Genomic DNA, 16,739 nt, shown 5'->3' with positions numbered 1-16,739 from the left:
TGTGAGAATAGTCCCCCTAGGCCCCATAACACAGGCATGGTTACTAACGGCGTTGTACTGCATTTTAATGTCTCCAGTGGCTTGGTGCTGTTGACATTTAAAATTAAATTCTTTTATTATCTGTTCCACAGATGCATAATGGCCCACAGACAGTTCGATCATGGTTATGGCTATGGTTCCGTCTTTGACGGGGTCATGAATTTCCACTTCCGAATCTGATTGTGGAAAAGTCCGCCATATGCGTGGGTACTGTATCTCTATAACAGCGACCTCATATGGCTGATCCAAAACAATAGGTTTTGCTAGCTTTGTTCTAAAATTAGATATCTTATTACCCGGGTAAACATGTGATGAAGCATTCGAGAAGAGGCTTACATAGAAGCCTGCATTGTTGTTCTTTTTATTCATGCTTTCTCAGTCTATGCTCAGTGTTGAATGAATGTGTGTAGAGCTGCGTCATCTGAGTTAATTACGCCTCAACGATGTCTTTTTCTGGAATCCACGAATTAAAGCTGTTGGGCCATCCTAGCCATTTCACTAGCACCTGCTTTTTCCGACCCACTTTTTTTCTAGCCAATATGTTTTCAATTTTAAATGTTTTGTTTTCATCAACAACCACACGTTGTATCTCAGGCTCATAAAATGACCCTTTCAATACCTCTCCGGCTAGATCCACTAATCTGTACACTGGGGGCTGTCTCCCTATACGTTCCTTGACTGTGAAAATCTCATCGGTGTAGGTCTGCTCGTATCCTTTTCGAAACTTTCCTCTCAGTTTTGATATTCGTACAGTGTCACCGATATTAAATTTAAAGCGCAGTTCCCTCTGAGGCCTCGTTTTGTACAGCGCGTTGAAGACCGACTTCTCATTATCCTTATTCACCTCTGCCGGAGCCATTTGGATAGATCTGTGATAAGCATTGTTATATGCTTGTGTGAGATCTGGTATGATATCTACATATCTCCGGGAGTTGGCTGATGTTAAGTACTTCCACATTCTACCCTTGAAGCTACGATTGAATCTCTCGACAATACTGCATTTAACCTCGCTAGCTGTTGAGAAATGCTTGATATTATATCGCTTCATTAGCTGTTTAAAGGTTGCATTATAAAACTCTTTGCCTTCATCTGTTTGTAGTTTCACAGGGATCCTACCCTCACTAAGTATATCCTCAAAAGCAGCTGATACAACAGACCCTGTCTTGTTTGTTAGGCATCTAACCCATGCGTATTTTGAGAATACATCTATACATGTTAGCAGATATCTCACATTATCATTATCTGTCACATATTCACACATGTCAACCAGATCGGCTTGAAACTGTTTGTCGACCCCTGTCACCAATACTCTATTTCTGGGGAAATGGATCCTTGCAGGTTTATGGAGTGTGTAGGTGTCGTCTTGTTCTAAATAATGTTTGACCTGAGATAGTGGAGGTGTTACACCTGATGCCTCCCCTGCCGCTATACGTAGCTTATTTAAACTGGCTAACCCCGCAGGATGGGCTGGATCATGATATATTTTATGCAATGTGCTTTCCATGATTTACAAACCACAAATGACTATGATGTTGATGTTAACAAGTCTTTTTATTTAATTTTCACAAAGACACAATCACAGACAATGGATACTTGGACACCCCACATTAAACCAGATGTAACCCAGCCCAGTAGTTTCCAATCATGCGGAGCATGGCTGGTTTAACACGGCGGGCGCAAGTACTTGCATCTAGCAGGTGCCCAATGTTGTCATTAATGGCGCATACTATATATCGCTCTGATCTCAGTTCACACATGATGTGTTCTGCAACTCTGCGGATTTGTGTTCCAGACCCATCTGCAGTGGATGAGCGTACAAACAGCCGGATGGCAGGGATGAATCGCTCAGTCTGGAGCCTTATCATCACATCATCATAGTAGGTGTCGAAGAAATACTCAGACAATTCCTGCAAGCAGCTGTGTTGCACCTGACTGGGGTGGCCTGTTTGGCATCCGTAACATGTCTCTTGTATAAACTCATTCAAAGCCAACATTAACAGGTGGAGAGTTGCGAGTTTGATGTCGATTACAGTTTCATCCCACAGGTCTGATATGAGGGGGTCCTGCGAGCATTGTGGTGAGGGTGGTGGAGTCTGGGGGGTCGGGATTAGCAGCTCTGTTGATGGTGACTCCAACAGGTCCCACGAGGGCGTGTCATTCTCTGTAAAATGAAAACCACAAGCTCTTAATTTGTCACATAGATACACACTCAACCCCACACACCCGCACATTAAACCTACCAGTTTATTGTTTAGCTGTCGGAAGGTCTTATGATTTTAGGTTTACACAGGGTACCAGGCAAACCAGTCTTCGGACAACTCGCCAGATCGTCAAAAACAAGGCGCTTTCTAATACTCTCGTACGCAGTGTTGAGTCTGTCCCTCTTGATCGCGTCATCAATCTGGCTAAACAGACGCGACAAACCTCTCCAGTCGCACCACTGTATAAAAAACAAGTCCTTAAACCATCTTGTGCGCTCTTCGAGGTTTAGAGGGTATGGATTTAACCTCCAGTTTTCAAGCCCTCTGGAAGCAATAAGACTATCCCTGTCATCACATACACTGAGAAAAATAAAGTCGTCGGGGTTGCGATTGAAACGATCAGCCTCAACCCTGTAAAGCTCAGGGCCTGATGCACTGTTCCACTGGGAAACATACAGCAGCTCTGGGAAACCCACATTGTCCAGGTCCGCACACACTACGGTGCGGAAGAGCTTCCAGTTTTTAGTAGACATGACTTGGGCTTCCCCCCAAAACAATCCCTCACCACAATCTACACTAAGCACAACTGTCCCTTCGGTATATTTAATGGCATACACATACCCTTCGACGCCTCGATATTCTAACTTGAATACAGTTCCATCTGCGGCGTTTCCACAGCGTTGCTTTTTACGTTGAGGACCCCGACTGCATACTCCTGAAGACATACCTAGAGTGCCTGTGGCATGGGCGATGTCCTGGCTGGGTGTCATTCCGAGCTCCATAGGTCGATGCGTCGGGGATCCTTAGCGAGCGCGATGTGTCGGTGCTCTAGGTCGATGCGTCGGGGATCCTTAGCGCGATGTGTCGGTGCTCTAGGTCGATGCGTCGGGGATCCTTAGCGCGATGTGTCGGTGCTCCTCAGACCGTGGCGGTGATGCTCTTAGAATGTGAAAGGATCGCTTTTATACCCATACAACCTAGCACATCCCACTAGGAGGAGTCGTTCCCGCCCAGAGGGTAAGAACACCTGAACGCGCATGCGCACACACACGAAACTGGTCAAATCGGTTGTCAAACCGGCCAAACCGGTTGTCAAACCGTTTGGTTGGCCGCCATCTTGGACTACTGCCATCGTATTACTGAACGCGCATGCGCACACGCACGAAACCGGTCAAACCGGTTGTCAAACCGGTTTGGTTGGCCGCCATCTTGGACAGGTGCCATCGTATTACTACTGCTGGGATAAACATATCTATAACCATTTTGGTGTTCCTGTTGATAAAGTTTATTATAATTTAATGCTAAAATCAATAAGGTAGCTTCTAAATATTTCATTTTTACCACCAAATTTCATTTTTTTTTATTTAACACATCAACAGGACTGTTTGTAATAACCTTCATTTTTTACAAAAAATAAAATGAAAATGCAAAGTACACACTAATATACAGACATAGTTACACACTTCAAAGGATCTAACAACCAAGCGGTTATCAGCCGCCATTAATTATTAACCTCATATTCTTGTTCAGTTTGTCACAGCAGGCAAGCTGACAGTGATCATTTACGGATTTTTACAACTGCAACATTTTGAAATGATTACATCCTAGAAATCACTGCAGCATGAGCACAAATTCAAAGAAAAAATTTAAAACTTGTTTTCTGCAAACACCACCACACTGTTATTAAAAATGTTTTTGGATACACGTGTGGTTGTTTTCAAGTTATATGGCTGCAGTATTCCTGAATTTACGAGGTGCCCTTAAAGGCACCATGATGAATTGCGCTGGTATATTGAACCGTATAGGTGCGCAAATTATTCTGGTGTGACTGCGTGACCGGTCAATAAGAGAGAGTCATAAAGATATTTAATATTTCTATTTCTTTATGTTATACTCTTATCTTAAATCCTGTTCACTACAAACTATTTATCAATACAAGCAAATATATTAGGCATAACACACACACACACACACACACACACACACACACACACACACACACACACACACACACACACACACAAACGCAATGTTTTGGCACCAGGAGCAGCAGTGGAAAATTTCTGCTGCTGAGCCGGAGAGAAAAGCTGTATGGACGTTGTTGGGCTCACGTGCACGCAGTTTAAACATCCAGCTGTGACTCATTTTGCTTCCAGGAGTTTTAGTTTCGTTGGAAGAGAGAGAGAATTTATAAAAGCTTTCCCAGACCTTAAACATCAACAGCCGTATAGGCTGTTTTTTTTTTTTTGAGTGTGTAAAAACAGTGCAGAAAAAAATCCACTGAGTCTGTGGTCATTGTTACACAATATGCAGCTTTGAGGAAAACAGACCAGTAATGAGAAAAGGAAATGATAAGTATTCTTGTCATTTTTATATTCTTTTGCTCTCCTTTTTCAAAATAACTGTTTTACTAATTGGCTACTTTTTCATGTACAGTAGCCTAAACACTTTTATTAATACACCATACTTGGGAATAACACGAGTTGACACAAAGTGCTTTTGTGGTTGCTGGCAGTTCATCAGACTATGTCTCGCTGTAGCAAATGAACTGTTAATAGTAAGAAAATATGGGAAAGAGAGGGGAAACCTGGAACTAAATACCAGAGCTGTCCTGTGAAATGGAATGTGTGGGAGGACTCAACAGAGAAACTGACAAACACACACACTGAAACTAAGTCATGTGAACCTGACGCTGGGACTGGGGATAAAGAGATAACTAACACAACAAAACAAAAAATCAAGAACTATAAATAACAAACTAAGAAACTAGAACATTAATTATGTTAACCTTTCAAAGAAATAAATACCAAGTCCAGAGCAAAACTCAAAATGCTGAGTCAAAGACTCAGAACCATGACAGCTCTCCCTTAACTCCAGCTCGCCCTCAAAGCGGTGAGGGGGCGGGAGATACGAAGCTCAGCACAGAGGAAAGATTACAAACAGATTGAATCTGCTTATCTGATATTTAATCATATATATATATTTTCTGTCACCAAACAACATCTGAAGGTTCCTTTTTTATTTATTTTTTTATTCCACAGATATGATATTACTGATATATGATATATTACCCTTCTATCCCCAGTGTATATGTAGCCTGTGTCCATTCCCTCTGTCTTTATCAGGTCATGTCCCATTAGATTAATTGATTGATTTAGTATAGGTGGTTTAGACTAACACCAGCTCTATAACTGAAAGTTGTGAGGAGGGTTTGAGGCTGAAGGCGTCTTCTCTGGCGTGTCGTCCAGCAGCTCGTAGGCAGGTGGCTGGTCCATCCACTGGCAGTTCAACCTGATGCTCGTGTTATACATCTGATAGATCAGCAGTGATGACAGCACCATGCCGAAGAGCTACACACAAACAACAGTTAATAAAGACTGACACGATGATGTTTGTCACTCATGCACTCTGTGTCACGATCCTGGGTCTTAGGACCCAGTGTTTTGAGTTCTAGTTCATTTTGATGTTTATAGTATGTTTAGCTCATTAGGCCTCCTATGTTCATTTGCTTATTAGTTCCCCCTTGTGTTTCAACCCATGTTAAGTCTCCCCTGCCCTTCATGTCTCTCTGTGCCCCCTCTGTTCTGTTTATTGTGTGTCTTTGCATGTTTGAGTTTCTTGTTTTCTGTCACCCTGCATTGTGCATTATGTTCTCATGGTTGGTCTTTTGTTACTCCCTCTAGTCTAGTCTCTTGTGTTCAAAGCTGAGTATTTCCCTCTGTGTATTTTGGTTCTTAGACCTCTGCCTTATGGTTTGTCTCTGTTTCTTAGTTGCTGTCTCCACTGTGTCTAGTTCGCGTCTCTGTGTGATACTTCCTGTTTTACTTTGAAGGTCCATGCCTCATGTGAGTGTTTCTAGTTTTGCGTCTCTGTCTCGTCCAGTCCTGATTTCTCCCAGCTGTGCTCTCCTTCTGTGTCTCATTCCCTCCTTATCCCTCTGTGTATTTAAGCTTTGTGTTTCTCTTTGTCAGTGTCGTAGTCTCCCTCATAGCTGTGTGATTTTTCCCTGTGGCTCCTCGTGCTTTAGTCTCCCCAGTTTAAGTTTAGTACTGTTTTTTGTGTTTCACTTTATGCCAGCATTAAAGCTGTGTTTTTGAGTTTACGTTTCGTCTCCGTGAGTTTGCGTTTGGGTCCTCTCCTGCCTGCCACACAGCTGAACCATGACACTCTGTGGTGAAGATGAGTTTACCCAAGCTAAAGGATCATAGCAGGAAAAAGTTTACTATTCCAGTGCTGAAAAGTTGGTGTATTTCCAAAGTTCTGAATCAGCTCTTTCTTTAAAAAAAAAACATTCTCTGTAAATATTTCTAAGTATTTGTTAAGAGCACACATCATTCAGCATTACCTGGGCTGTCAGAGATGTGGACATAAATCATTTCAAAATGCTTTTTTACGTTTTTGGAGGAGATTTAAATACAAGGCAAGAAAACATTAAAAAAGCAGAGCTATGGTGACATAACACATTTTACTTTAATGAATAACTCACTGTTAGAACAAAGAGACCAAAGATCACGCCCAGGGTGATGTTGGCATTTCTTACAACCCTGCTGCTGATGATGGGAAAGCAGGGCTGAAGACAGAGAGACAAACACATATGAACTCTGACTGCAGTGACAGGAAAAGGAATTTTTTTCAGGGGATCAGGAAACAGATAACACTTACCTCCATTATTTCATAATCACATATCTGTTAAAACTTCTTTAAAATTGTCAGAGAGAGCATTGGCCTTGATGTGAACGTTGAAGGTATACACTTTTTATATGTTCACACCTGTGTATCAAGTGATAACTTTAATTTTAGCATTTAGCAGCTCTCACCTGTGTGAAGACAGACTTCTTCTGCCAGAAAAGGTTCAACAGGAAGTTCTAAAGACACAGGAAACAAACTCAGGAGTCATTTTGTTTGTCTTTCAGTTGGAACCATTTCAGAAAGCGTCAACACCTCACATGAAACTGAGTTAATACAATAACTCTGCAAGTTATTAGTGTCTCAGCTTCTTTTACTCACTGTGTAGCTGACTGTCTGACATTCCTCTACATCCTGTTTGCACAGGCAGGAATCAGGGATGCTGTTCTCCCAGTCTTTGTAGCCAAACAGACCACAGCAGTGCAACTAAACACGGACGGGAAGAAGAGCTACAAGCTGCAGTGTTATTTACACCACACAGTGCAGAACAAACCACACAGAACTCGGTGCTGGTGACTGCTGCCACATCAAAAATAATACTGAATAATACAGAGCATATCTTGTGGAAGTCAGAAATCTTAAAGCTCTGGCTTTTCTTTTGCTCCTGGACTCAAAGTATTGTGCTATACTGCCTGACAGTGTGATAGGTGCTTACTGATGTCTGTAGTCTTTCAACCTGATCCCTGATGTCACCTGAAGCCTGATCCAGTGGCAAAAGCAAACGAAACCTTTCCTCCATCACATGCCCCAACTGAAAAATCACACAGGAGTGTGTTTATTAGTTCATAATAATCTATAAAACATCAAACAACCTGCATTTGATGACATTTTACTCAAATTAAAATTGTGCATGTCTGCTCAAAACTAGTGGAAACAAAAGCAATCAATACTAGGGTAGACAAAGAAAAGAAATCAATGCTAAAATTACTATTGGTCTGGATACTCATTTGGATCAGTATCAGTGCCGCAGACAGACAGTTCATCCTGACCTCACCACCAGCTGAAGCTGACTTTCATAACAGCGAATAACTCTTTATGATGAATTTTAAGAGGTCAGTAAAGCTCCCATCTCAACAGCACTCAACAGTTATCAGTAACCAATGTTCCCTCTAAGCTGCGCGCATGCGCAACTGCGCACTGCTGGCACGGTCTCTGTGCACAGAAAATCTGCGTTGCGCACAAAAAAAAACTATCCTGAACTGAAATTAAAATAAATACGTTAACAATTCATTCTGTTCTGCAGTGTTAGTCAGTAAGTGACTGGCTGCTCCAGTATGGGATTAGAATGATGCCACCTTATCCCATAGTCTAGCCAATGCATTCACATACGCAGCTAATCAACGTTGACAGGCTATGACAGCGTCCTTATGTTCCCACACCGGTGTTTTAGCTAGCAAAGCGGCGTGGCTGATGTGGAGTGAAGCCACGTTAATGACAACGTGTACAACCATTTTAGATGTGAGCAGGACAGACGGAACAATTGATGGAAAAAGTGTGGACTTTATACCAGTTTTTAAATTGTGTTGATAGGCCACGTAAAACCATAGTTATGATAAAAATATATGCAATGTTTGTTTTTTTTCTTGAATACTTTCGTTGTTTATATTTACTGCGGGAAGAAACGGTAAAAACAGTGTTTTATAAGGAAAGCGCTCGAAAGCCCTCTCCGCCTGTGAGCAAAAACAAAACCACCCCCTTGCGCCCCTCGCTTTTCCTATTGGTAGAAAAATGTACCATGTCGACTAATCAAAAAATGATATGGCAACATGGCATTTAGATGTTTAGGAAGGGGGAAGTTTTAGGAGTGACGGCGGTGTTTTGAGATGTGAGAGATTTGTGATGTTTAGCGCAAATCTTGTGTAGTTAGTGTGTAGTGTAGTCAATAGTTCTGTTGTGTGTGTCAGAACAATGAGGCGACTGCTGAATGTTACAGGTGTTACAGGAGTGATACATGGCCTGCCTGCATTTGGTAAATGGCCTGCATTTGTATAGCACTTTTCTAGTCCATAGGACCCCAAAGCGCTTTACACTACATTCAGTCATTCACCCATTCACACACACTTTCACACACTGGCGATGGCAAGCTACATTGTAGCCACAGCTGCCCTGGGGCGCACTGACAGAGGTGAGGCTGCCGGACACAGGCGCCACCGGGCCCTCTGACCACCACCAGTAGGCAAACATGGGGTTAGTATCTTGCCCAAGGATATTTGGCATGCAGCCAGGATGCAGCCTGGGATCGAACCACCAACCTTCTGATTACATCTCCTGTTGTCAGGCCTGCAGGTATCAGGCTGCAGAGCATCCTGACCAACTGTATAACAGTCTGGTATGGGAACTGCTCTGCCTCGGACCGAAAGGCGTTGCAGAGGGTCGTGAAAACTGCCCAGCGCATTGCCAGAGCACCACTTCCTGCCATAAAAGACATCTACAGGAAGCGGTGTCTGAAAAGGGCTGGGAAAATCATCAAAGACCCCAGTCACCCATCACATGGACTCTTCACCCTCCTGCCCTCTGGGAGGCGCCACGGGAGCCTCCGGACTAAGACCACCAGGTACCGGAACAGCTTCTTCCCCACAGCTGTCAGACTCCTGAACTCTGCCTCCTGACATCTGACCCACGTTAAACTCATGGACTGAACATACACACACCCACAATGGACAACTGTACCCTCAAACACACAATAATAACATGGACTGAACCACCACTCACAACCACCAGCACTTTAGCCTCTGTAGAAACTATCCACATATCTCACTTATCTTAACTGCACTACTGTATAGCTCTGTGTAAATAATCATTCTGTACATTCGATAATCTTTAATCCTACAACTGTTTACAACTTCCATAGTTCACATTTCTGTATAGCTGTATATCTCAGATTCTGTAAAGTTATTTATTTCATATTCTGTATAGTTTTTCATATTTATATCCTGTTCATAGCCTGTACATAGCTTGTACTCACTACAGCCTGTACATACTTATAGTTATAGAATATTCACAACATACTTCATACCGTGTACATTATAACATACCATAATAGACCCATTTCTGTAATATACTTACATATCTATATTATTGCTAATATATGTTGTAATATATCTATATCACTTAAGCACTTCTGGATGGATGCAAACTGCATTTTGTTGCCCTGTACCTGTGCATGTGCAATGACAATAAAGTTGAATTCTATTCTATTCTATTCTATTCTATTCTATTCTATTCTATTCTATTCTGTTGTTCTCCTTTATCTTATAGTGGAGAGAAATTATGTTTTGGAGTGGCACAAATAATTTGTGTGGCATCAAATTTGATACAGAACACCTGATTGTTCTGTAAATAGTTTGACATTAAATAAATAGCTGCAAAACACTTTGTTTTTTGCAAAACTCACTGTTTTGAAGAAGTAATTATATAATTAATTGCCCAACATTGGTCTTTAAATAATGTATTTTGCAGACAGAGAGTTACAGGACTCTCTCCCAGACCACAGACTCATAATACAAGTCAGAGCTTCATAAAAACAAAACAAAACAAAGTTGTACAACTTTGTTTTGTTTTTGTTTTTCTGTGGAAAACACGTGTTTTCAAAATTGGAGTTTAAGTTATTTTTACTTCCAATAGTGTTAACATACTACACAGGTCATGAACAAGATTTTTTTTAAATTTTCAATGTAAGTGGGCTAAAGCAGTTAATTAAAAGTAGTCTAACATAAATGTAAACGCTGTAATTTGATTATTTTAATAAACCATGTAACTTGGATGGATTCGATGCTGGCGTGACCACAGTGCACACGTCTGCTGTTGCTCACAGTGCTTCAAGGGATCACTCAGGGAGTTTGTGTGTTCGCTCAGACACATGGAAAATTAGAGGGAACATTGTCAGTAACATTTGCCGTTTAGCCATTAGCAGTTACCCAACAGCCACATTAGCCATCTGCTACATTGGATTAAGCTACCGGCTAATAATAAAACGTTCAGTGTTGGAGCTAGAGAGCAAATGTCATCAGCTGTGCCTGTCTGAAACATTAATACTATTAATTTACAGGATAAACAATTATTTGCGTTTAATTTTTCTTGAGAAAAAAGGGAAACATCTGCTATACCTCTAAAAAATAAACTTTATAGGTCCTGTAACTTTTTCTTCCACTTTGTACTCAAACTCAGGTCCCCCCACACACTTTCCTAATTAACTTTGAGATAACCCAACAGAACCCAAGTGGTGTGCTGTTAGCACTCTTCATACTTTTTGGTAAATTACTGTTGTGGTTAAAATGCATTTCTTCTTTCAGGATGTCAACTCTGACAAGGTCCATGTAGCACAATGAAAAACCTCCATGTTTCTGATGTTCCTGCATGAACCTGGGATCTGTTTGTGTTTTGTTGGGAATGCTGAGTTTGAGGGAGAAGCTTCGTTGCTGAATGTTGAATACAGAACCAACACAGTAAAAAGAAACCGGGTCCTTACGTTTGGTCGGGCTGCAGCAGTGATAGCTCCAGCTCTGAGCATCAGCAGACTTCCAATGAACGTGCACAGCAGGAACTGCAGAGAAGGAACCAAAGAGATGCTGCCTCAGCTTCTATATGTAAATACCTTTGTTGCATTTTGTTTTATTTTGGTTGTAGTTTTCTATTTTGTATCTAACCACATCAACATGGGACTTTTAAGGAGCAGGAGAGACGTGGGAGAAAGATAACTCTGTTCATCTGATTTTCAGAAATAAGAATGATGTGGGGTGCATTATCTCAAATTCTTTTCTAAAGTACAGCTTTCATGAACTATAATAATATGTCATGCTGTTTTATTTTGGATAAAGAGAAAGAAACTTAGCAGTAAATAAGTAACTTATATCAATAAGTAATAAATACATGAATCAATAAATATGATCCAATGTGATTATGTGTTCTGCACAATGAGCACTTTCACTGTCTTCACATGAAATATATTTTAAGGTAAAACTTTTGTACTTTTTAATTAAGTAAAAAGTAGAATTTGTTTCACTACTTTACAAAATCTCCATGCTGCTCTTATTTCCGATTAAATAGTCTCATTAAAAAGCAGTATGCTGAAGCATTTTTTAAAAATATGAATCTGGATTCAAGTGACAGAAATTCTTCAGTTTTCAGTGTTTTATTATTAAAATCAATCAAAATTTCCATTAAACAAAAAAAAAGGTGGATGCTGGTAGTTTTAGTTTGGTTAACAATGGGAGAATTTACAAAAAGAAAAGAAAAATGCAAATGGAAACAGTCGAGAAAATGATAATTGGTGTATATTTGTTATTGATTATTTATGATTATATTATTTCCAATACGTATTTCTCTTCTTAGCTGACATTAATAACTTGCCTCAGGCTATGCTGGCTGGTGACAGAAGGACCAAATTATCACCACCTTCCTGTCTGTGGCTTGGAAGCAAAGAAAAGACCTTTGGGATGACCCAAGATCAGGGAACGACCCAGCTTTGGTTCCACTATAGCGCCAAAATGTAACCTACTTACTCCCCAGATGTTTTATATTACTTTACTTTGGGGTTCATGGCAAACATTAAGTGAATAAAAAGTTCAAATCTTTAAAACTGTATAGGTGACATTGGGTGCTTTTGACAAGGTTGTAAAAAAGTGGAATGAGGTAGATATTACAACAAATATACACCTCGGGTCTGCATGAACCCTAGTGATTAGGATGGGGGTTAAGGCCTTCCCTTTAAGTCAGCTTTATTATAAGTGTTATTAGGGATATCCCCTCTGTGACATCATACAGCTCCAAGAGCTGGAAAAACAGACTCCATGTAAGCTAAAAGTTAACAGGGATGTTCAAGTAATGTACATGTGACAGAAAATAACAGATGGCAGAAGTGAGAACAAAACTCTTTCATGCTTCAGTTTACCTGAAAAATTACTAATATTTGTCAGTCAGCAGCCATTGAGTTTTTGCTCACCACAGTTAGGCTCATCAGGTTTGCCGTGTGGGCTCCGTGAGCCCCCAAGATGCTGATCACCACGGTAACGGAGGCAAAGATGTAAAGGTGGGTTGTCTGAACAAACTGAATGAAGAATAGTTTTATGCTTGATTAGTGCTTCATAACAAACAGCTGTGTGTGTGTGTGTGTGTGTGTGTGTGTGTGTGTGTGTGTGTGTGTGTGTGTGTGTGTGTGTGTGTGTGTGTGTGTGTGTGCTACTTACATTGTCATGATAACATTTAAACAGCAGAGCCGGAGTTGTAATGAGTCCCACTATGAGCTGAAACACAGCAGAGCAGCATATCATCCAAGGAAGTTTCAACAAAAGGGGAATCCTGTGTTTTCTGGGCTGTGTACAAGTGTAAACCAACACCATTTAATTTTCTACGTTTATGTCTGAGATGGAACCTTATTATGGAGTCGTGGTCCTCGAGTCTCTCGTGCTGGCTCGCCTTTCCTGTGTGTTTTTCTATAGTTGTTTTCTCCCTTTGTCTGTATACCATGTTCACATATCTTTGTGGGGACCAAAAATTGGAACGTGACTATACTTGTGGGGACTGACAGTCCCTTATGGGGACAAAATGTCCGTCGCGACGAGTTTGAAGGTATTTTTAAGACTCAAAATGTGGTTTAAGTGTCAGGGTTACATTTTGGTTATGGGTAGGGTTAGGCATTCATTTTTGATGGTTAGGGTAAGCGGCTAGGGAAAGCATTATGTCAATTAGATGTCCCCACTAAGAAATGAAAACAACTCTGTGTGTGCTCCCCCATGTCTCCACCTTCCTGCTGGAACGCTGAGCAGCTGTGGGGGTTAGGGCTAAGACTACTCACCTGCTGAGTGAGCAGTTATCAGGCTTCCTGCTTAAGGTGCGTTGTGTTGGCCCAGGTCCGCTCACGGCCTCCATCTTGTTGTGGAGTCTGTTTTTATGCTTTGGATAACTGGTCTGTCTGTGGCCATGAATACTGACCCCTGTGAGATCTGCTCTTTGTGCCCTTGAAACCGGCAATACCTGTTGCCGCTGTTGGAACTCAAATGCCTCACCACCATAGCTGGACTGGCCATTGGGCATACCGGGCATTTGCCCGGTGGGCCGCTGACGATTTTTTGTTTTTATGGGCCGATGGATTTTTTTTATTTATTTATTTTTAGGAAGGGTATATATAATGAAAGGTGTTGGATTGGCCAGTTGGTCATGATCGACTCTGGGCTGGACCAATTACAGCCGAGGAGGCCGAATGCACCCGCCCCCTTGTTTAGCAATCACGTGATTTTTCGCGCATTGCATGCCGGGAACTCGTGGCAAAACAATCCAAGTACCGCATCAAATGCAAGCATTTGCAGCACCACAAACGTTCAATGCCGGTCCGTACAAAGACAGACTCGACGAAAAGACAAAGAAAAGATACGAGGAAAAAATCAAAGGAGTGAAAGGGTTAGACCCGTACGAGCACACAGAGTGGACAAAGGACGTTAGCGTGCTGCCCAACTTTCACCACGCTCATATTTATAATTATACGGTTCTTGGAGTGAGTGCATACACTCGTGAAGTTTAGTAACTTCAGGTCACTGCAACAAGCCCAGGTACAGTTTACCGACGGATGGGTGCAGGACCTTGAAATGCACCGTGTAGAACGAAAGACCATCGTACGAACAAAGGTAAGTTTACCAGTCTCACAAATCGTCGTCATAAATACACATTCGTTAACCGTTTATTAATATAACCTTTGAGCTCAACGGTAATTAATTAGTAGTGGAAATAATTTCTGGTTCATTACAGAAATGTAGCAGTGACAATAATATTGTATGCTGTAATCGCACTGGACAATTAGTGATACAAAACAACTGTTTTATCCTGTGAATAAAAGCATATGTTTTTGTCAATGTACCATAATAACAGAAGCGAAACACAATATTCTGTCAGGACAATTCACTATTTATGCACAATAAACAAAGGAGCATAGTGCAACAATTTCTGTTCAGCGCCAGACTTGCTTGTAACCTATATCACCAATTATGTTAAGAAAAATGACGTATTAACTACTACAAAACTCTGACCTTTGTGGGAATGCTTGGAGCAGACTAACATGTGAGCTGGAGTGTTCTGGGACGTTATATTTGGTATATCCAGACCATCCGTCGGCTCTTACTTCGGAAACATGGCTTAAAAAATTTCTCTTCAACGACGTAATCCGATAAAAAAAAAAAACGATCGGCTTCCCGTGGCTGTCATGTGACCGGCTATTGCAGTTAATAATACAACAGCTTCTTGCCATTTTTTGTGTTTCTTTTTATCGCTGTGTAACTCAGTTCAATTGAAAGCCTGCGTGCGCTAGTACCTCTTGCCACAAGTTCCCAGAATCCTTTGCGGTTTTACCCCTGAATGACGTCACATTTTCAATCTTTATCCTGGTGGGCCGGTCTCTAGTCAAAATGCCCGGGCCGATTTTTTGTCCCAGTCCAGCCTTGCTCACCACCAACTTTGATTACTGCCTTTTCTTTCCTGGGTGATCATTCTGTTAGTTTCTAACACATGGTTTAAAAATCTAACTAGCCAACAAACAAGCTAAACCAAAGCTATTTGTCTTCCCTGCATGTCCTGATCTTCTTAAAGTTTTTGTACCTTTTTTCTGATTGCTTTGTGTTTTTCTGGACTCTTCAGCTATCGTGTGCTTTGCTGCAAACTCTAGCCATCATTGTTTTTAAGATTTTGATGGAGCTTACCTCTCAGCCCCTTTGCATTTTCATTTGCAGAGGAAACGATAAAATCATTCAAATGTTTTGATCAGTAGAACACCAGGCTGTCTGAAGTAGAACAGAATATCTGAAACTCCCCTTTAAAACAAATAGCAGCTTAATGTGACTGTAGAACGTGAAATTATATCCCTGTGCCTCTGAACAGATCATGTTCTAGCTTCAGACTGTCATAAAATTTACATGTTCAGATTGTTTGTATTGATTTATTTACTAGCTCTGTAGAGATGTGAATGTCAATAACTCAAAAATCCCGACTCATTGTGTGTCTTTACTGTTCTCTCTCTCATACCTTTCATCTTCTTAGAAAGAAAACAGAACCATTTCCCCCTTTTAAAATCCAGTTACTCACCAAAAAGAAGACGTTGAAGCCGAAGAAGAAATGTCTGAGAGAAGGGCTGACCTGACTCATGCTGCTGTATGATGAAGCATAAATGCATCAACACGTACTGTGATTCTGCATCCAGCGGTGGTTGGAAAAAGTGATAGTACAAATGAATCTTGGAAAGCAAGAGAGAAGGGCAGGGCTTCCTGTAGAAGCTTCCTGTAGATTAGAAAGCTAATGAATTATTTGTCATGATGTGCTGTGCAGGCAGACAGGATTGGACCCAAACGCAGGACTAATAGAGGCAAAATGTGAACTCAAAAGTAGCTTTATTGCTGACCATGGCAAACCAAACAGAAACCCAATCTGGGAAGCTAGAACGAAAACACACAAGTAAACACCAGGAGAGACACAGCGGGGGACTAATGTTAACAACATGACAAAGGGAATTGGAGACAGGAGGAAGAAATTAGAGCTGACGAAACAAGGACAAGTAAAACTAGACTCACTGCACATAGGACTGGGACTATCAAAATAAAACAGGAAACAAGAGATTATTTACAAAGACGCAGACTTGATACTATTTTTTTTTTTTTGGCCTGTCCCGTTTGGCTCTTTTGCCATCAGAATTGTTGTCTAAAGGCAAAGAAAGATGCCCAACGGATTTACTTTACCAGATTGACCATCCCAGCCTTGCCGTAATGGCCCATTTGATTCACCTTTTATTGTTTATTTTATTTTCACTTACTGAATACGGGACAGACTTGACTGGGG

At 41.2% G+C, this 16,739-nt stretch overlaps 2 protein-coding genes across 3 annotated transcripts; both read right to left on the bottom strand.

The window, feature by feature from the left end:
- Positions 1 to 227: 227 nt before the first annotated feature.
- On the bottom strand, positions 228 to 3,470 carry LOC147309986 (uncharacterized). The gene is made up of 2 exons (XM_086270454.1): positions 2,968 to 3,470; positions 228 to 2,200 (listed from the first exon to the last, which is right to left on the bottom strand). Exons 1-2 carry the CDS (start codon positions 3,020 to 3,022, stop codon positions 1,647 to 1,649), a joined length of 609 nt encoding a protein of 202 aa, XP_086126580.1. The 5' UTR covers positions 3,023 to 3,470; the 3' UTR covers positions 228 to 1,646.
- Positions 3,471 to 5,196: 1,726 nt separating this feature from the next.
- LOC147309985 (tetraspanin-8-like) lies at positions 5,197 to 16,112 on the bottom strand. Of its 2 annotated transcripts, XM_086270449.1 has the most exons (9): positions 15,993 to 16,112; positions 13,112 to 13,168; positions 12,868 to 12,972; positions 11,395 to 11,469; positions 7,582 to 7,677; positions 7,248 to 7,352; positions 7,058 to 7,105; positions 6,727 to 6,810; positions 5,197 to 5,590 (listed from the first exon to the last, which is right to left on the bottom strand). In XM_086270449.1, exons 1-9 carry the CDS (start codon positions 16,050 to 16,052, stop codon positions 5,426 to 5,428), a joined length of 795 nt encoding a protein of 264 aa, XP_086126575.1. In that variant the 5' UTR covers positions 16,053 to 16,112; the 3' UTR covers positions 5,197 to 5,425. The 2 variants fall into 2 exon arrangements, with proteins under 2 accessions (XP_086126575.1, XP_086126574.1); XM_086270448.1 differs by lacking the exon at positions 15,993 to 16,112 and having other exon boundaries at positions 13,112 to 13,264.
- Between the last annotated feature and the right edge of the window lie 627 nt (positions 16,113 to 16,739).

This window comes from Aulonocara sp. 'chitande type north' Nkhata Bay, linkage group LG17 (assembly GCF_057382095.1).
Source record: "Aulonocara sp. 'chitande type north' Nkhata Bay isolate Kocher_YH1m ecotype deep benthic linkage group LG17, A_spYH_male_GT1.1, whole genome shotgun sequence".
NCBI classification, from domain to species: Eukaryota; Metazoa; Chordata; class Actinopteri; order Cichliformes; family Cichlidae; genus Aulonocara; species Aulonocara sp. 'chitande type north' Nkhata Bay.
The sequence above is the reverse complement of the archived record's forward strand: the minus strand, read 5'-3'. Positions and strand labels throughout refer to the sequence as shown.